The 20,958-nt window shown below is 26.0% G+C and overlaps 2 protein-coding genes, 1 long non-coding RNA gene and 1 other non-coding gene across 8 annotated transcripts in view; 3 read left to right on the forward strand and 1 right to left on the reverse strand.

The window, feature by feature from the left end:
• Positions 1-17,857, reverse strand: part of LOC122506979 (ankycorbin) — a 21,853-nt gene extending 3,996 nt beyond the window's left edge. For 2 of the 5 annotated variants that reach the window (XM_043619437.1, XM_043619439.1), the window contains exons 1-8: positions 10,670-11,402; positions 8,224-8,558; positions 6,386-6,543; positions 6,060-6,178; positions 3,612-3,860; positions 2,936-3,360; positions 1,317-2,798; positions 750-1,201 (exon numbers count right to left, since the gene is read on the reverse strand). In XM_043619437.1, coding sequence (XP_043475372.1) covers positions 750-1,201; positions 1,317-2,798; positions 2,936-3,360; positions 3,612-3,860; positions 6,060-6,178; positions 6,386-6,543; positions 8,224-8,558; positions 10,670-10,875 — 3,426 coding nt within the window. In that variant the 5' untranslated portion in view covers positions 10,876-11,402. Of the gene's footprint in view, positions 1-749; positions 1,202-1,316; positions 2,799-2,935; positions 3,361-3,611; positions 3,861-6,059; positions 6,179-6,385; positions 6,544-8,223; positions 8,559-10,669; positions 11,404-17,518 lie in introns of those variants that run through there. The other 3 variants (XM_043619438.1, XM_043619441.1, XM_043619440.1) reach the window with 3 other exon arrangements.
• LOC122506985 lies at positions 3,741-8,332 on the forward strand. Its single transcript, XR_006302063.1, has 3 exons — positions 3,741-3,870; positions 7,741-7,899; positions 8,210-8,332. It is a non-coding gene; the product is annotated as an uncharacterized LOC122506985 (long non-coding RNA).
• Positions 17,858-18,254: 397 nt separating the features above from the next.
• Trnac-gca lies at positions 18,255-18,326 on the forward strand. The gene has a single exon. It is a non-coding gene; the product is annotated as a tRNA-Cys (tRNA).
• A 303-nt stretch (positions 18,327-18,629) lies between these two features.
• LOC122506982 (ragulator complex protein LAMTOR3-A) lies at positions 18,630-19,924 on the forward strand. Its single transcript, XM_043619448.1, has 3 exons — positions 18,630-18,769; positions 18,895-19,122; positions 19,682-19,924. The coding sequence occupies exons 1-3, from the start codon at positions 18,761-18,763 to the stop codon at positions 19,817-19,819; spliced, it is 375 nt and encodes a 124-aa protein (XP_043475383.1). The 5' UTR covers positions 18,630-18,760; the 3' UTR covers positions 19,820-19,924.
• Positions 19,925-20,958: the final 1,034 nt, after the last annotated feature.

Genomic DNA, 20,958 nt, shown 5'->3' on the forward strand with positions numbered 1-20,958 from the left:
TAAAATAGTTCGACAGAAATCAATTATTTTAAATACAATTTGAATTAAATTTTTTTAAAATAATAATTCAATTATTCTTTTAGATTTAAATAAAATTCTTCTCAAGAATTCAATTATTTACATAAATAATTCTTCGAAAGAATTCAATTGTGTCGATAAATAACAAAATTATTCCCGACAATTCAATTATTTTGAGGCATTTTAATAAAATTCTTTGTAAAATTCAATTATTTTCATGAATAACAATATTCATCACAAATATTCAATTATTTTTAAAAGTAACACATTTTTTCTTGGAAATTCAATTATTTTAAAAGATTCTAATAAAATCGTTCGCAAGAATTCAATTTATTTCATAAATAAGAAAATGCTTTTTAGGAATTTAATTATTTTTAAAAAAATTTAATAAAATTCCACACATTCATTTACGTTCAAAAATTTTAATAGAATTTTTTGTAAAATTTAATTTTTAAAAACTTTTCCCAATTCAATGATTTTCAATATCTACTATTTTCATAAAATTTTCAATCAGAATTCAATTATTTAAAAAATTGTTTGTAAAAATCTTCGTAAGAATTTTTTTTTTTAATACAAGACGGTAAATTTTTTAATTTGGACAGTAATCAGCCCTAAATTATAGCACAATAAATATTTTAAAAAATATCAAATTTGTAGTGCCACCTTGATAAAAATCGTGATTTGAAAAAAGGCAAAAAAATAATTTCATGAGTCAAATTATAATAAATTACTTGTGGTAGAGTATCAGTTCCAGGTCTCTTCATAATTCCCAAATTTCGTGGAGTCTCCTCCTCACTTGTACTGGGTAGAACTCTTATTATTCCCACTCCATCATCAATTTCCAATTCCGTATCTCTTTCAACATCATCATCACCAATTGCATTTCTTATCTCCTCATCATCTTCATCATCCTCTCCCCACTCGGGACTTTCGATAACAGCCACAATTGCACTTTGATCCTCAGAATTTTGCTCTTCCGACGTTTCATTGAAGAACGTTGTTCTTTTGTCCTCCTTTTTTCTTTTTGGAGACGATTTTCGGGACTTGGCAGTCGATGGTCTCGATTTAATCGACAATTTGGAAGACCTTGGAGAACTTGACGAACTTTCGTCAATAAAACGTTGATTATCTGTCTGATTATCCTTACTTTCTTTCTCTTCTGTTTTTACCTTTGTTGTTGCGCCTGTAAAAAATAAAACGTACTATTTTAAGGATTTTTGGATCTGGATTGTAAAAAAGGGGATAGATTAATTTTTTTTTTTATAGATTTTCTATTTTTTGATGGACTAATGGCTTACTTTTGATTTCAGATTGCTTCTTGTCGGCTTTGGATGTTTCCGGCGAGGAAACCTCCTTCCCTCGGGATTTTTCGAATTGATTATTCTCCGGAAGAATTGGAGTACTCGAAGTGTTTGGTTCCGTTTTGATCGGTAAGTGAGAAACTGTTTCTTTTTCTAATTTTGCACTTTTTCGTTTTTCGTTTCTTTCTTCCTTTGTTCCTTGTTTTCTGTCACTCTTTGCTTGAGATTCGTCACGAGTTTTTGACTTTTTCGATTTTGCACTTTCTTGATTATCATTTTTTGATGCTTCTAATTTCGATTCCGTGGTGGATTCTTCGGGGGAATCAATTTCTTTCTTTTTTGATTCTTCGTGAGAATCAATTTCTTTCTTTGTTGATTCGATTTTTGTTTCTTGTTTCACTTCGTCTTGTTTTTTGACTTCTTCTTCTTCTTCTTTCGGGGAATTTTGAATTTTATCTTTTTTTTCGTTTTCGATTTTCAGGGATTTTTCCGTTTCCGAAGTGGAATGGGTAACTTCTTCCGATTCTTCGGATTGGGAAATTTGTTCCATACTCTTTGGTGAATCGTTAGATTTTGTTTCCATTTCCTCGACTTTTTTTGATAGTTCCTTTTGCATTTTGTCCGCCTCTTGGAGAATTTGGTCTGTTTTGGTTAAATTGGATTTTTTATTTTTGCTTTCGGGTTCTTCGTTTAATTTTGGAGTATCAGGTGCTTGATCTTTGTGAACCATTGCAGTGACAGTGACAGTTTCGACAGTTTCGTGACTCGTTGTGTCAGTCACGTCTTTTTCTTCTTCTTCTTCAGATTTTTCCGTTTTTTTAACACTCGATTCGTCAATTTCGACTGTTTTCGTTTTCTTCTTTTTTTCCGTTTCGTCTTTCGTTTTATGCTTCTTGCAACTTTTTCTCGATTTTATTATCTTCTTGTCCTCGTAACTCTCTTTTGGAGTCTTTGATTTACGGCCTGATATTAATTTCTCGGATTTTTTCTCTATTGATTTGACAATAACGACTTCGAGACTGTCATCACTTAGTGATGATTCTTGGAAATTTTCCCCTTTCGTTTCTTTGGTACTTTTTCGACTTGATGATAGAATATCGTCCTCGGTTTCTGATTCTGTCCACGATTCACTGTATTCGTGTTTGCTTCTCTTTGGCCTTGTGTATTGTTTTCTTGACGGCGATGAATCGTCGTCGGTTTCATTCTCGTTGTTGTAACGGGCCGATTCGCTCAGAGCTCGTCGTTGCTGATCTTTTTTGAATTGTGTTTTCGAGTGGCGAAGTTCTTCTTCACTGAAACTTCGACTGTCCCTACGTGAGAGCTTACGTGAATTGCCTTTTCTTCTGCGTGTTCGCCGCTCGATCCAACGCTCCTCGTAATAAAGATCGGGATCACGATGCCGATGGGACTTTCGTCGAGGACTGCTGTCACTTTCTGTGCTCGAATCGGGACATTTAACTCGTAGTTTTGCAGCGAAGACTGAAAATTCAAAGGAAAAGGAAATTCTTTATTCAGATTTTTTTTTAATTTCTTGATAAGAGGAAATGAAAATGAAAGATCTTAAAAATTCTTGATTAGAATCGAAAGTTAGAAATGGAAAGAATTTGAAATCGAACCTTTGGAAGGTGCAGTTTTGTGTGATCTTAAATGTTGGGCTGTTGATCCACCGTGCATTTGAATTAATTTAGCACAATCGCGATTTCCTCGATAGAGAGCGGCATCCAAGGCGGTCATTGAACTACCTTTACTGGTTTTTAAAATAACGTTGATTTTCACTCCGTTGTCCAAAAGTACTTTACAAACGTCCAAATAGCCATGGAGGGCAGCAACGTGAAGAGGCGTTTTTCCATCTTGTGTCACAGTGTCGAGAAGAGCTTTGCGCTTTTTCCCCAACCATTTCACCAATTCAACGCAACCAGAAGCTACTGCCTCGTGAGCTATTCCCGTTCCTCTTATTGTTCTCGCATGAAGAGAACCGCCGTGAATTGATAATATTTTCAGTGTTTCCAATTGTCCCTTCGCTGCTGCACACAAAGCTGGCCTGCAACAATTTTTTTATTTAAATGAAAACCATTTTTATTATTAGTCTTATTACTAATAATAATTATTCTATTTTTATTAACATTATAAGAAAATATTATTTTATGTAAATATTCTTTGGAATATTCCAAAGAATATTTTTATAAAACAAAATAATACTTTCTCATAATGATGAGACGATGATTTGAGATGATTCGCATCAAGTGATGAGAATTAAATAATTAATTGTTAGGTTTGATTTTAAAAACGTACGTTCTGCCCTTTCGATCCTGTCTGTTTGGGTCAGCGCCTAATCTCAAAAGCAAAGCAGTGGCATCCGCATGACCTAGTGTCGCAGCATAATGAAGGGCCGAACAGCCATTATCATCAACGTGATCTGGTTGTGAACCACACAAATTAACAAGAGCCTCCACGCACCTGGCGTGACCCCGTGAGGCGGCGCAATGCAGAGCCGTCAATCCGTCCTTATCAGAGGCGCCCGCAGCGGCTGAACCACCGGCTCTAAAATGCGGTCAGTAGTCATTAACTTCCTAATCTTTTGAATGTAAATTTTACCTCCATGAAAATTATTTCTTTCGGATGTCCTTAAGCAATCTACTCATGAGTATAATAGAGCAACAAAGATCTTCCAGATTCTCATTAAAGAAGTCGTAAAAAAAAAATATTTTTTTCTCCTTTTTGTTTGCATCGAAAAAATGTATATTCAGACAAGTGATAATTTTTCTTTTTTAAAAAATAAGATTTTTAAAGACAAGCAGGCTTCGCACTCATCTACTAAAACATACTATTTACTGATTTATTTATTTACTCATTTAATTCTTGCAAAGAATTTTATCAAAACAATTGAGAATAATTAAACTTCTTCGAGGAATTTTATTATTTATGAAATTAATTGAATTCTTGCAAAGAATTTTATCATAAAATTTGAGCGAATAATTGAATTTCTTCGATAAATTTTATTATCTATGGAAATAATTGAAATCTTAACTAAATGCCATAAAATAGAGGAGAAAATGTTGAATTTCAAGAAATTCGGATTTTTGAATTTTTGATAATTTTCTATAATTTTTTATTTTTCTCCAAAAAGTCGAGAATATTAAATAAGTAAAGTATTTTCCAAAAGCACAAAAATAGTGAAGCCAAATGCCATAAAATAGAGGAGAAAATGTTGAATTTTAAGAAATTCGGATTTTTGAATTTTTGATAATTTTCTATAATTTTTTATTTTTTACCAAAGAGTCGAGACTATTAAATAAGTAAAGTATTTTCCAAAAGCACAAAAATAGTGAAGCCAAATGCCATAAAATAGAGGAGAAAATGTTGAATTTTAAGAAATTCGGATTTCGAATTTTTGATAATTTTCTATAATTTTTTATTTTTTGCCAAAGAGTCGAGACTATTAAATAAGTAAAGTATTTTCTGAAAGCACAAAAATAGTGAAGCCAAATGCCATAAAATAGAGGAGAAAATGTTGCATTTTAAGAAATTCGGATTTTTGAATTTTTGATAATTTTCTATAATTTTTTATTTTTTACCAAAGAGTCGAGACTATTAAATAAGTAAAGTATTTTCCAAAAGCACAAAATTAGTGAAGCCAAATGCCATAAAATAGAGGAGAAAATGTTGAATTTTAAGAAATTCGGATTTCAAATTTTTGATAATTTTCTATAATTTTTTATTTTTTGCCAAAGAGTCGAGACTATTAAATAAGTAAAGTATTTTCTGAAAGCACAAAAATAGTGAAGCCAAATGCCATAAAATAGAGGAGAAAATGTTGAATTTTAAGAAATTCGGATTTTTGAATTTTTGATAATTTTCTATAATTTTTTATTTTTTGCCAAAGAGTCGAGACTATTAAATAAGTAAAGTATTTTCTGAAAGCACAAAAATAGTGAAGCCAAATGCCATAATAGAGATGAGAAAATGTTGAATTTTAAGAATTTCGGATTTTTGAATTTTTGATAATTTTCTATAATTTTTTATTTTTTGCCAAAGATTCGAGACTATTAAATAAGTAAAGTATTTTCTAAAAGCACAAAAATAGTGAAGCCAAATGCCATAAAATAGAGGAGAAAATGTTGAATTTTAAGAAATTCGGATTTTTGGATTTTTTGATAATTTTCTATAATTTTTTATTTTTTGCCAAAGAGTCGAGACTATTAAATAACTAAAGTATTTTCCAAAAGCCTAAAAATAATAAAGCTAAATGCCATAAAAGAGAAGAGAAATTTTTGAATTTTAAGAAATTCATTTTTTCGAATTTTTGATAATTTTAGATTTTTTACTGAAGGGTGGAGACTATTAAACTGAATCAAGTTATTTTAAATTTATTAAAATGAGCTTTTTCAGTCATCAAATTCAATTTTTCAAACGCTACTTTTTATTACTTTTGTTATTAAATTTTTAAATAAATTTTTAATTAAATAAATAAATTTATTTTTAAAAAAACGTAGTAAGTTTTTAGTCTTGAATCTACTTTTTGATAATGTATAAAAATTAATTGTCAAGTGCGAAGCCTGAACAAGTGATAATTTTTTTTGGAAAAATAAGATTTACTAAATATGAAAAAATTTAATAGTTTTTTATAGTTCACTATAAAACGAAATATTATTCCTTTTGGAAGGAAAATTTAAAAAATAATAACTACTTGTTTCGATCATAAATCAAGGATATAATTAATCATTGCATAAATAATGTTACCTGGTTAAGGCGAGAACTGCTTCGACGCTACCGGCGCTAGCTGCCCATAAAATTGGTTGTCTTCCGTCCTCGTCCTTTGCATTCACGTCTGATCCAAATTCCAAAAGAGTCTGAAGAACCTGTAAAAAATTAAATTTGTTAATTTTCATGTTTTCTCCAATCTAATTTAAAATTTAATTAACTAAATTACCTCTAAGTAATTTAAAAAAAACCTATTTGTTGCTTGGTGTATGACTGAAAATTTTCCTCGATACATTTTTGTGATAGAAGTTGCAGGAAAAAAATATTAGTTTGGAAAACTACTTTCTTAGGCTGTGAAAAAATACCTTGAGGCCAACTTTTTTCGGAACTGAAAGCTCAGCAGTTACTGCAGCTCCACAACACTGGGCAGCATAATGAAGAGGAGATCCTCCTCTTAAATCCGGAGTTGATGGTCTTGCTCCAGCCGCCAGAACCAATCGCACACATTCTGCTTCTCCGCAAACTAAAATTTGATAATTCCTTCAGTCACTAAATTAAAAAAAATATTTTATAATAATTAAACTGAATTAAATTGATTATTGTAATTGGGATTCATTATTTTAATTAGAATTCGTTGTTCAATTTAATAATTCGTAAAAGTTCTGAACGTTCAAATGAACGAAAGTCATTTCTTTCTTTTGCAAATTATATTCTTATTACAGTAACTTTGCTTCAACAGCAAAAGAAATTAATAAATTACAAAGTTTATAAATGTAATATTTCATTTTGATTGCATTCAGTAATTCAAGAATTTAATAGTTTTTTTGAATTAACTTTCTTTTGAAATTAATTTCTATTTGATTAAAATTTAGAGATTGAAATTTTAATTTATTTATTAAACTATTTTTCAAACGAAAATTAATTCAACAAGTTCAGGAGTTTTAAATCCTTTTTTTATTTGAACTTTTAATTCTTTGACTCTTGTCTCCAATTTGACTAGAAAAAATGAGATTATCTTTCGAAAAGAAATATGGGTTAAAAAGTGAATTAATTAAAGAAGAATTTATGTGAATCTGAATCTATTCGATGTTTGGTGGTCAAGCATAACGCTTGTTGGTCAATCATAGGGAAAATCTGGACATTATCCAATTGCGTGTGCGATAAAGTCTCGAGTGTTACGTCACTTGACTGACCCACTGACCTTAGTTGGTCAGTTTTCCATTCTGTTTTGTACTTAGGTATCAAACCTCCTTCCTGTCTAAGATCTTGAAAGAGAGATTACCTTTGCCCATAAGTATTTAAACTTGTTTCAAAATTCATGACAATATATTTCGTCCTTCAGCATATTAAAATCATCTTTCTCCTGATTTTCCTTCTCGATAAGAATACCAACGAAAAAAGAAATAGGTCAATATTTCGCCCTTCATTTTAGTTTTTTTTTGTGTCTATTTAAATTGGGTTAATTTATGTACAAAATATTCAAGAAAATATAAATTTTGAAAATAAAAATTTCCAAGTTATAATAGTTAAAATAATAATTAATATAATAATTATTTCACTGGAGAAAAATAATTAGTGATACTTTTTGTTAACAGAGAAAACACTATTATCTTTACTATTTTAAGTAAACAGTAAAAATTAATTTGAATTAATTTAATTAAATAATTTTGATTCGGTAGAATTAAACGAATGTTTAACTATTCTGTTTCTATGTTTGCAGTTGAAATAAGAAAAGACAAAGTTTGCGGAGTCGAGGAAAAATTGGCTGCCACTTGTGGGAAGGCTCTCATTTTACAAACTGATAACGGTCCAATCTTGTTTCCTATCTAAGCGAAAAAGTTTCACGTGAATCGAAATAGCAGAAAAGAAAAATAGAGAAGTAATCCAATTTATATTATGAAACAAACAATAATTTTATACAGTAATAATCTTGATATATTTCATTATTACTGTTATAAAATATGATATCTATATTATAGTTCTAAAATATAATAGATATTATTAGAAAATATAATGAATTGTTACACCCAGAGAAAATTTTTATTCTAACCAAATATAATTTATATGAGCTAAATAAAAGTATATTTGTCTCGTCTATGAAATTATTTATTTATTACAAATAAAAATCTTAATAATAATAAAATTATTTATTAATAATAATAGATTAACAATTTTTGATTTTTTTTTAGAAGTTGGAACTCACCAGTTGCCCAGTGGAGAACGCTGTGCCCCTCGAAGTCTTTGGCGTTAACGTCTGCACCGTTCGCCAAAAGAACAGCGACCAATTGTGTATCGCCAGCAATAACAGCGAGATGTAAAGGCGTATGTCCTTCAGAGTCGGGATGATTGACCAATTCGGGTGCCGCCGATGCGACGGCACCACCAGTTCCAGCATCCATGCAATAATGAAGAGCACTTCTCAAGGTACGATCTCGATAACCAATTGTCTCACTTTGCTCTTTTAAGAGTTTTAAAACACGCGTTCTGTCGCCCTGTTGACATGCATGCATAAGAGGTGTTGCTCCGATTTGAAGGACTCTAAAATTCGTAATAACGACTTTTAGTTTACAAATTTTGTGTTTTCAGGCCTCGGATAGTATGATCTTTTAATTTTTTTTTACTACATATTTTAAAAAAAGGCGAGTTCTTTCGATTCATTTTTTAAAAAATGCGACTTTTTCTCGACTTCAAAATAACTGTAATTAAAAATCTTCAATAACTTAATTATTTCTTAACTCTTTCGGGAAATATTTTTTAAAAAATTTCATTATTTCCCCAAAAAAAACTGTAATTGAACTTCTTCAAAATCTTTTTTCTTATTTCTTAACATTTTTCGAGAATTATTTTACAAAATTCAATTATTTTCAAAAGGGAACTAATTAAAATTCTTCCAAAACATTTCTTTTAATATTTCTTAGTTATCTATTTATTATTTATTGAAAATTCTTTTAATTCAATTATTTTTAAAGATTTTACTAAATTTCAATTAATTTATTTAAAGTTAATGAATTTTTGTATTTAAATAATTGAATTTTCGAGCAGCATTCTGAAAATTATTAAAATAATTGATTTAGAGAAGAAGTTTAGTTAAAACTTCTATGAAATAATTGGATTTTAGAAGGGTTAGAAGTTGTAATTGAATTTAAGACGATTCGAAATTGAAATTAAAATTTAGAAAATTTTATTTTCTATTAAAAAATAAATGACAGGGGTATTTAATTATTTATTTAATAAAATTATTGAAGTTTTGAATTATTGAATTTAGAAATCAGTGAAAGACCAAAGGAAATACAAAATTAAATTTCTGTGACAACACTGAATGAAATAAACACTGTTTTGTTTTTTTTTAGTCGACTAAAACGATATTTTTGCGCCTTAAAGTTGATCCGAGGCCTGTAATTTTAAAAAAGCGTCTTATTCATTTTTATTAATTATTTTTCCTATTTTATTATTTCTTTGGAATTTTGTTTATTCCGTTAATAAAATTGTAATTAATAAAATAATGATACAATAATAATATTAATAAGAAAATTATAATAATATAAAATATATAAAGTACATAAAATATAAAAAAGACAATAAATGAGACAAGATAAATAAATGATAGAAAAAATTTTTATTGAGATAGTAAAGTGAATATATATTTTCAATATTTAAAAATAATTTTTCTGTAATTTTTTTCAAATTGAGTAAAATTCGAATTTTGAAGTTCTTTTCAAATATTAATTATTTGAGTAATATTAATTGCTCAATTATTAATTGTTTCGATGATGTATCGAAATTTAACGTTTATTTTAAAAAGATTTTAATATCAAGTAGCAAATATAAAAGTGGAACTCTTCTGCAACAAAATGTAAATTTTAATAATGCAGAATAAATTGAATTCGGTAACTAATATAAGTTCGTTAGAAATCTATTAAATAATAAATATTTATATAAATAGTTAAATATATTTTTATAACAATTTCTAATTCATTTTTGTATTTTGTAGATAACACACAATATGGAAAACGATAACTGGAGTCTGACGAATTATGATAGAGCCGTGAGTAATCAAAAGGGAAAATTAACACGCAATAATTAGTACACACGAATCAGGCAGGCGATTTAAAAAATATTCTTTTTAGAAATTCTACTAAGAAACAGAACTTTTAATGCAAAATAATATTGTGAAAATTAAAATCAGTAAATTAGAAATTAATTTAAGAAAATTGTTTTAATTCTCTTTTGAAAGGATATAAATCGTAATGATTAAAATTAAATTTTAATTGATAGTAAAATAATAATTTAATTTTCTGTTTCGTTAAAGAAAGGAAAAAAAAGAAGAGATAGTTTTGGATTTAATTTTCTTTTTTCGTTGAAAAACAGAAATCGTAAAAGAAAATATACTTTTGGATTTAATTTTCTTTTTCGTTAAAGAAAAGAACGAAAAAAATTGGTAGTTTTGGATTTATTTTTCCTTTTTCATTAAAGAAAAGAAAGCAAAAAAGAAAGTATATTTTTAGATTTAATTTTCTTTTTCGTTAAAGAAAAGAACGAAAAAAAGGTGTAGTTTTGAATTTATTTTTCCTTTTTCATGAAAGAAAAGAAAACGAAAAAGAAAATATATTTTTGGAAAAATTCTGTTCAGGTTCATTTTTTTTCTTTACTTGTAGGGTCTTCTCTTGAGGGAGTCTTGAAATCCCAGGGGATGCGACTTGGGCGGACTAGAATTCCATGAGGTTTTTGCTCTCGGACGATGATTGGGAAACGGTGTCAATGGGGGCAAGGACACATCGGCTGCGCGTTCCTGCTTTTTTGGACGTGATCTCTCCGGATGCTGTTTCTGCGGAATCAACGGAGTCTTAGTGTCCATGCCCGTCTATGGCACCGTGGTCTGATTAGATCAACACCAACAGGCATCCTCGATACCATCCTTTGAACAGTATCATCGCTTCCCTCATCCACAGTGGCATCTAAATTGGGTCAGCGCTTAAAAAACCCAAAAAAAAAGAGAAGAAGAAGAAGAAAAGAAACAATGAAAAGAGGACATTGTTGTTTGATTATCGCATGACAGGTGAGTAGTCGACGGCGTTGACCTCCTTCTTTGAATATATAAAGCGTCTGGCGTGTATTACGCGATAATCTTAGATGTTAAATCGAGCACAGAAGGGAAAAGCAACTAAATGTTAAATTGGAATCTTGAGAGAAAGCTCGAGTCTTGATTTTTTTTTTTTTTTAAACGCGGGCATATCGGTTTTAACTGACCACGTGGGTAAAATTGACCAGGTCACTTGGATACCATAGAAACCGACTGCCACAACATTATCGTTCCGATAAAGAACTCTAATGGCAAATCTCACGACAAGGTCGTCTCGTGTCAAAAAATAAACACTTCCTTAACTTTAATTTATGGCAGTCGCTTTCTTCGATTTATTGGCACACTCTAGGGGTTTTCTAGTCAGCTGACTCGTTTGAATTTATATCCTCGTCAGAGGATCCTCCACGTGACCTCGTCATTTGGGTCGATTATCATTTATTATTTTTTTTCCTATGACCTTCAATTATCTCTTTGGAAAAATTTTTTTATCATAGTCTTTCCCTTTTTTCCACTTTTCTTTTGATCCCATAAAACGGTTACTTGATTATAATCAAATATTTGATCGAAATAATTATTTACTTGTATCAAATAAAATATTATTTTCAAATAAAATATTATTTTGACATTAAATACTATTTTGACATTAAATATTAATTTGACATTAAATACAATTTTATTGACAAAAATAATTATTTTGATAAAGAGAAATTTTTTTGACAATATTCAAGTGGTTGATTATTCGAGCCAAATGGAAAAGTGAAAAGAAATTGACCCAAATAATTATTTTTGACAAAAAGAAATTTTTTTGATAACATTCAAGTAATTGATTAGTTTCGGAGAATTGGAAAAAAATTTGAAATAAGTATAATTATTTTTATAAAAAGAAAATTTTTTGCTGTTGATAATATTCAAGTAATTGATTATTCGCGTCAAATGGAAAAGTGGAAAAAAATTTTGACCTGGTTTTTTCTAATGAATATTTGGTGAATGCTAATTAAGAGAGACTTCCGGAGTCTCTAGGAAGTGAGCTTTAAATGTTTAGAAGGTCAGAACTTGTCAAGTGCAAGGAATATTGAATTCTTTTGCGACATGTAAATTCAGGTCTGTGAGGAATTGATTGAGATTGAGATTAGGAAACAAGGCTGCTTTAAAAAAAAAAGTCTCGATTTTCCAGGAAAAAATTAAACGAAAATGAATGAAAAGAAAGTTTTCTTTGTATCATAAAATTAATATTGAACTACACGATGTAATGGACTAAAAATGTTTTTTTTTAATTTAATATTTTTTGAGAAATGTATTGAGATTTATTAATTTATTAAAATCATAAGGAATTAAGAGATTAAGAGACCTTAAGCCACAAGGATCAAGAGATTAATTGAGAATATTTTTTGAGAAAAATCAATTCTTTAAATATATTTTTATAAAATTCTTCGCAAGAATTCAATTATTTAAAAAAAATTTAACTAAGTTCTTTTCAAAAATTCAATTATTTTTATAAATAATGAAATTCTTCACCGAAATTCAATTATTTTTATAAACTTGAATAAAATTCTTTGCAAGAATTCAAATATTTTTATAAGTAATAATATTTTTCTCAGAAATTAAATTATTTTTTAAAGTTTTAATAATAACCGTTGCAAGAATTCAATTATTTTCAAAAATATTAAAACTCATCGCAGGATTTCAATTATTTTTTATACAATTTTAAATGAATTCAGCGAAAAATGCAACTATTCTTCAAAATTTTAATAAAATTCTTTGAAAGAATTCAATTACTTAAAAAAAATTTAATGAAATTCTTTATAATAATTGAATTCTTTCCAATATAATTTTAATAAAATTTTTTGAAAGAATTCAATTATTTTTATAAATAATATACAATTTTCAAAGAAATTCAATTATTTAAAACACAATTATCATAAAATTTTTTGAAAAAAATCATTTCTTTAACAGAATTTTTCTAAAATTCTTCTCAAGAATGCAATTATTTTAAAAACTTTATTAAAGTTCGGTGAGAAAAATTCAATTATTTTCATAAGTACCTAATAAAACTAATCGCAGGATTTCAATTATTTTTAATATAATTTTAAATTAATGCCGCTAAAACTCAATTATTATTCTTAAAAACTTGAATAAAATTCTTCGAAAAAATTCAATTATTTGAAAAAATTTCATATAATTTCTTTCTTAGAGTGTAATAATTATTTTTCAATTCATTTTTAATTACATTTCTTGAATGAATTTAATTATTATCAAAAATTGTAATGCAATTCTTCTTAAAAATTCAATTATTTTCAAAAATGTTGATAAAGTTCATTATAAGAATTCAAATTTAAGAAATATTCGCAATTATTCAATAAATTTATTTTTGTATTTAAATAATTGAATTCTTGTGGAAGTTTATAATAAGAATTGAATTAGAATTGAATAAAACAAAATATTTAAATTCCTGTTAACAAAAAATAGGTATTTAAATATTCATTTTAAAAAATTATTCTATTTTTAAATGTAATTAAGAAATTATAAAAAAAATTGTGTAGCGTCAAGTTTAATTTTTCGATAGCTACTTTTTTACTACTTCTTTTTTTCTGTCTTTAAGATACTTTTTATTAAATTAATTAGTATCGAGTACGAAACCTGTAATTTGAGAAAGAAAATTAATTTATTTAGATAATTTAATTAATAATTTGAAAAAAAATTAATTAATTTAGATAATTTAATTAATAATTTGAGAAAAAAATTAATAAATCTAGATAATTTAATTAATAATTTGAGAAAAAAAATTAATTAAATGATTCTGCAGTGCAGTTATTGATGAAAATTGAGTAGTGGTATTATATACTTATATATATTCAACGGGAATATTTTTTTTCTCTCTTCCTTTTTTCTTCATAAAATGAGAATTTGTGACTCGCACCTCATTTCGCAGACATGTTACTCTAGTTTCCTCAATCTTGTATTCACAGACTTGCATTTACACAAAACCAACACATGCTTCTTAAATAGGCCTATCTAAGTTTTCAAGCATTTGCCCGTCAGGTGTCACGCCACCGTAAAAGTTTTGCTCCAACTTTTGAGTTCATGTTTTCTGAATGAGAATGAAATGCAAAATAACATTTTCTCGTATTCAAAAATAATATTTATGCGTAGACAATATTTTTCATATTAAAATTATTTTTTTTCTCAAAATAAATCTTTTCAAGAAAAGAATAATGTAGAGGAAAATAAAAAACAAATTCTAGTTTATAATTTTTTTTGTTTTTAACTTTTGGATATTTTTTTTCATTCTTTAATTGGAAAAAAAAATTCCAAATTGTCGAAAATTTACATTTTCGATAATTTGGAATTTTTCGAAATTTTCAGTCGAGAAAAAAAATATTAAATTTAGCGATGGTTGAAGAATGAAAAAGCGGAAGGAAAAAAGTAACGTGCACTGTATAAATAAACAATAGTGTTCTACAGTTTGCATATAAACTTAACGCATATCGATTACTCGTAATAATAAGTTTAAGCGTAGGACATTGCGATTCATTATAAAATCTAATCTTTGAATATGCATGAATGAAATTCTCATAAATTGCAAAAACTTTTTAAAATTCTTTAAAAAGTTTCATAAACTTAACTTTTATGAATTAAAAAATAGCATTATAGACCAAAGATAATTTTAGTTCTTCCTACTAAACTGTAAAAATTGAACAATTCTTCTGTGCGGAATTAAAAAGAAAATTTAAAAGAAATTAGAAATTTTCTAATTAATATTTTTAGTAAAAATTAATAATTAAAAAATAATACACTGAAGAAAAGGTGTTTGAGTCAAATAACTGATTACTTGTCTATCAAATAAATATTTACTTGAATCGAAGTATTTTTATTTAAATCAATTAAATTGTATTTGAACCAATAATTTCTCTTTTCGAAACAAATTTAATTGATTTCAATAAAAATTATTTGATTCAAGAAAATATTTAATTGATAATAGTCAAGTAAGCGGTAATTTTAATCAGATTTTTTTTAGTGAACCTAATTTTTATTTTTAATAGAAATTAATAATTAAAAAATAATTATTATTTTAATAAAATTAAACACTTAAATAATAATTATTATTTTTAATAAAATTAAACACTTAGAAAATAATTATTATTATTTGCAACAGAAATTAATAATTAAAGAATTATTATTATTTTTAATAAAAATTAATAGATCCGTCGAAAGGAAATCAATATTTTTTGAAAGAATAAATTGAAATATTCTTGATATGATTGCTGGAGACATTTTTTTATTTTCGAAAATTGTACTTTTTGGTAATAAAAATGTAAGGAACTATAAATTATATTTAAAGTATTGGAAAAAAATTGTTTAACTCTCGCTGAAACGAAATATGTATTAAGAAGTGTTTACTCTTTCGAGTAAACGTTTTATATACATATAATGAACGATTTCACGGGGTTAGTGTAACGGCAATGAGTGAAAATCGTTAATTCACACGTGAATCTTTATTACCCAGTTAAAAAGTTCAATTTTCTCGATTCTTGGGAATTTTAATTAGTCGAATTTCAAATATTTAAAGACATTCGTTGATTTTGCTTTAAAAAACTTTACTTTAATTTTTTAAAAATATTTTTTATTTATTTAACCAAATAAATAAATTTTCAAAATAAAATAAAATTGTTATATAATAGAATAGCGTGATATTAATAAATACCGAATAAATAAATAAATAAATAAATAAATAAAAACAATATTTTATAATAATATTAATTTTTTACTATTTTAATAAAAAATTTTTTATTTTTTTCAAATATATTGTTCATTTTACTGAAAATATAAATAATTTTTCTTAGGAGAATTAAATATGTATAAATTTTTTTGTACTATTTTTTATTTTATTTGTTTATTGAAATAAATCAATAAATGAAATAAATAAATTTTTAAATAGCATAATTTTTTATACAATTTTTTCTAGCATATTTTTAATATTTTTATTTCTTGTAATATAAACTTTTTATAATAATTAAATTTCTTGTAATAAACTCGAGATAAACTTTTGATAATAATTGAATTTTTTCTAACAAACTATTGATAATAATTGAATTGTTTTATAATAAACTTTTGATAATAATTGCATTTTTTAAAATAAACATTTTATAATAAACATTTGATAGTAATTAAATTTTTTATAATAAATGTTAGATAAAAATTTAATTTTTTATAACAAATTTTTGATAATAAACATTTGATAGTAATTAAGTTTTTTATATTAAATTTTAGATAAAAATTTAATTTTTATAACAAATTTTTTATAATAAACATTTGATAGTAATTAAATTTTTTATAATAAACATTTGATAAAAATTGAACTTTTTATAATAAACTTTTGATAATAATTGAATTTTTTAAAATAAATTTTTGATAGTTAACATTTGATAGTAATAAAATTTTTTATAATAAACTTTTGCTAAAAATTAAATTTTTTATAAAAATTACATTTTTTATAATAAAATTTCTATAAAAATTAAATTTTTTTCAAATAAAAAATAATAATAAAATTTGTTGCAATAAAAATAATAAATATAATAAAAAGCTTTTTTAAAAACAAATATTTTTTGACCTTAAAGAAAATTCTTTTATTTTGTTGCTTTTTTCATTTTTTTTTCCCACTGTCACTGTCATTGTTATATCAACTCGAATAAAAAATTTATTTTCTATTACTGTTATTAGCGTAAAATGGGGTTTTTATTTGTGTTTACTCATTCCTAAGGAATTTACTTCTTCAATAATAAAAACTGTCGAATAATTAAACAGTAATAAATAAAATTTGATATTAATTTAATTCAGTAAAATGGTAATTTAAAAAAAATTTTCTCCAGCAATCATCATTAAGAATTCTAAAACGAATAAATAATAATTTTGAATTTCTGTAAATTCTTTCTCTATATCAGAAAATTTTTTTACAAACTGTTCAATAAAAAAGATAAAATCAAATCGAAATTTCGATATATCTGTTTCTGTGCAATATTAAAATAATTTTATTCAAATTTTTTATTTATTATTATGTTTCTTAAATAATAAATAATTATTTATTTATTATTATGTTTTCTAAATAATAAATAATTATTTATTTATTAATTAATTAATAATAATAGATTTACTGTAGGAAAAGACTTTTTTTGTGTATTGTATTTTTTTTGCAATTTGCATATTTCAAAGTGAAAATAAATTTATGCTAATTTATTTTCTCCGTAAAAGAATTATTCAATTTTTATTTTTATTGAAAAATTAAATTACATGCAATCGTAATATATTTATTTTTAATAATTGATTTTGTTTAATTGCTAATATTGATAGTAAATAAATTTGTCGGAAATTTTTTTTTTTTTTTTTTTTTTGAGAGTAATAAAATAAAAATAATAAAACTTACTTTGTCCTTGAGGCGCAGCCCTAGGAAATATCATTTTGAATTAATTTCGTGACTGATGAATTATATTTTGACTTTTTATTCATTGCAAAATTTTTTGATAATAAATTTTCAATGTTTAGCCACGAGGTTTGATTCATAAATAAAAGAGGGAAATTATGAAACACTCCTCACGAGGGTGAAACGCGCACTGATGACAACATCCCTCGACTAGACCAGTTAATTTGTAAGTTGTAAGGGTTGCTTAGAAACCATCAACCACCTCAGGGGCGTACATTATATCGAACCATTTTTATCCCTCAGCTCTTTATCATAATTAAGCAATGCGATTAATTAATTTTTAATTATTTATTTGAAAAGAAATAGAAATTTGCATTTTTTGAAAATTCAAATTTTCCCGCCACTGTAGAGTTTGATAAAATTTATTATATATATTTTAATCAATTTTAATTTTTTAATAATTAAAATCCTCTTGTGGTAGATAAATAATTTTTTTAATTAATTAATTAATTAATTCTTAATAAATATCGTAATTTCGTTAAAATCTGTAAAATTTAAGTCACAAATTTTTATATTTTATTTGAGTAACACTTTTTAAAATTGGAATTTTATGAGAATTTCAATAATACAATTTAAGTAGTAGTTTTTTTTTTGTAGAATTATGCTAATGAATTATGCTAATGAACTTGAAAAGGGAAAGTAACCTATAGGAGAGTCTTAGAAGAGTTGAAAATCATCTGGGGGTATAGCTCAGTGGTAGAGCATTCGACTGCAGATCGAGAGGTCCCCGGTTCAAACCCGGGTGCCCCCTCTCCTTTTTACAATTTTTTTTTATACTTATTTACGCCGAATACTTTCTTTTCGTTTTTTAAAGTTTTTAATATTTGTAAAATAGTTCGTAATTTATTTTCCTGTCATTCTTTCTTTTATTGTTCATTATAAATTAATATTATAATATTATTTATTGTATTTATTATATTGACAATTTATAATATTAATAATAGTTTTTCGAAGAGGAAATTTAAAATTTCCCGCTAGTCTTAGCTCACTTTTTATTGGTTCTTTCTCGTATGGACAGCGAATCAAATTCGTCGTGACTTGACTTGTTCAAAATGGAGTGTTGTGAGTGCACCTTTATCACCTGTCAAAAGCAGATCGCAGGAAAAATCGGAAAAATCTTATGCTTTTTTATATGAAAATTAAGAAAGGAATTTTTAAAAGTTTAACAAAAAAGAAGTGAAGAAAATGACGGCAGTAAGTATGGAAATTATGTTGAGTTTTCAAAGTATTTAAATTGTGTCTTTAGTGTTGAAAAGTAAATGTTAGAAAATTTGAGGTTATGTTTTACAATAACAAAGTTGCTTTTGTTTTCTTTTAAGGAGACGAAGAAATATTTACATGAACTTTTAAATAGTGTTGACGGTCTCTACAGTATATTAATAACAGATAGAGACGGAGTTTCCGTTTTATCAGTGGCAAATGAAGTCGCACCTGAATTAGGTATGCGAACAAATTTTCTTTCCACCTTCACTATGGCCACTGAACAAGGCAGTAAACTGGGTCTCAGGAAAAATAAAAGTGTCATCTGTATGTACAGTAGTTACCAGGTATTTTATTTATTTATAAAATTCTGCATTTTTTACAGCAACTTTTTTTTCTGTACAGGCATTTTTTCTATATTTATACAATAAGGTTGTGACAATTTTCATTTTTAAATATTAATTCGATTTTTTACCTAAATACACTCATTTAATTACGAATTTAATTAAAATTCATGTAAAAGCTACAATTTTTAACACTTGGAGAGTGAAAAAAATTAAAATGAACTTGACATTTTAAGTTTTTTAAAAAATAAAATTTCTTTTCAAAATAATTGACAAGTGTTTCACAACATTTAGTTTGCAAACAACAACAGGGTTGCCACAGGTCAGGGAATTCAGGAAAAAGTCAGGGAGAGTAGAATTGGTCAGTGAAAAGTCAGAGATTTTTATTAAAGTACTGGAAAAAATTTAATTTTGGAGAAGTTACAAATGATTGCAGAAACTCAATTATGATCAAAAGTTATAGAATACGAGTAAAATTCACATTTTTCAAGAATTTAAAAAACGAAATTTCTTTTCAGAAACAATTGACAGGAAAATCTAATACAAATTTTTATTATTCCAGGTAGTACAACTTAATAAATTGCCATTGGTGGTGAGTTTCATCGCCAGTCACACATGCAACACGGGTCACATTTTGTCACTGGAAAGCAAAATTGATCCGATTTTGAGCAGTTTAAAAAATGCAGTAGCAGAAGCATGATGGCCACCTATTGTTCACTATGGGTGATAAATAAAGAAACTCAATTCCGAAGTGATCGTCAGAGACTTTAATAAAATAAGGAAAAGGTGGCGTTATATCAAAAAAGAAATTTTTTTTTTAATTTAAAAAGAACGAAAATTTACAGAAAAAACAAAAATACGTTACTGGATAAATTAACTTTCTAATATTGAGTTAATAATATAGAAAGTTTTTCTCTGACAAAATTTTTAATTTACAGTAAACATTTTTAATGTTTTAAGAAACTAATTCTTTTTTACAAAAGTAGACAAATACTTCTTTAAAATATAAGTAATTGTTAATAATTGAACAATTTTTGAAATAATGTGAATTGTAAATAAGAATTTTTGTTTTTTCGACTGAGCGTTAAAGTTTTAAGTTTATCTAAAAATAAGTATATTATAATGAATATTTAAATTAATCTGTATATAAGATCCTGTTTTTAGTACAGATTTGTACAAAGTTATCATGAAAAAAAAGAACAAAATATTTATACACAGATTTAATACCCAGGATGCGTTTTATAAATATGGAATATTAATAAAGAATTAATGAAAATTGAGATTAAATAATTTATAAAGTGTATTTTCAGCAATTATTTACATCGACAAAGTGCGAATGGATAACTGCGAAATAAATTTAAAATATGTGTAGTTAATTTTGTTTTAATTGACGTGTATTTTTTATTTTCTTTTTTTTAGAAAAATACTTATTTAACGAAGATGGCAATTCTCTTTCTGCGAAAAAAATTTTGTCGTCGAATATTTCTACGATCTCGGAAGTCAAAGGAGTCGCTGCAACTAATTACCAGGAAGATGTTTATCAAGGGACTTGAAGTACTTTTCAAGTTAATCGCCTGAAAGAAAGACCCTTTTAAATTAATAATAACAGGTTACTTGGATTTAATTTTTTTTCTTCTGAAAGTAATTTTTTTTATACTTCCTGTTTATTTATTCTTTAAATTATTATTTATTTATTCCTAAAATTATTATTTATTTCTTTCTTAAATTTCCTTAGGTCGAAAACTCCTGCTTTTTCCAATGGAACTTTGGAAAAAGGAAAATTTTTGCCTCCCGTGTGAGGAAAATAATCGACGTAGAAACAATTTATCACTTCCTGGA

This window comes from Leptopilina heterotoma, unplaced genomic scaffold (assembly GCF_015476425.1).
Source record: "Leptopilina heterotoma isolate Lh14 unplaced genomic scaffold, ASM1547642v1 Lhet_44, whole genome shotgun sequence".
In the NCBI taxonomy this organism is placed as follows: Eukaryota; Metazoa; Arthropoda; class Insecta; order Hymenoptera; family Figitidae; genus Leptopilina; species Leptopilina heterotoma.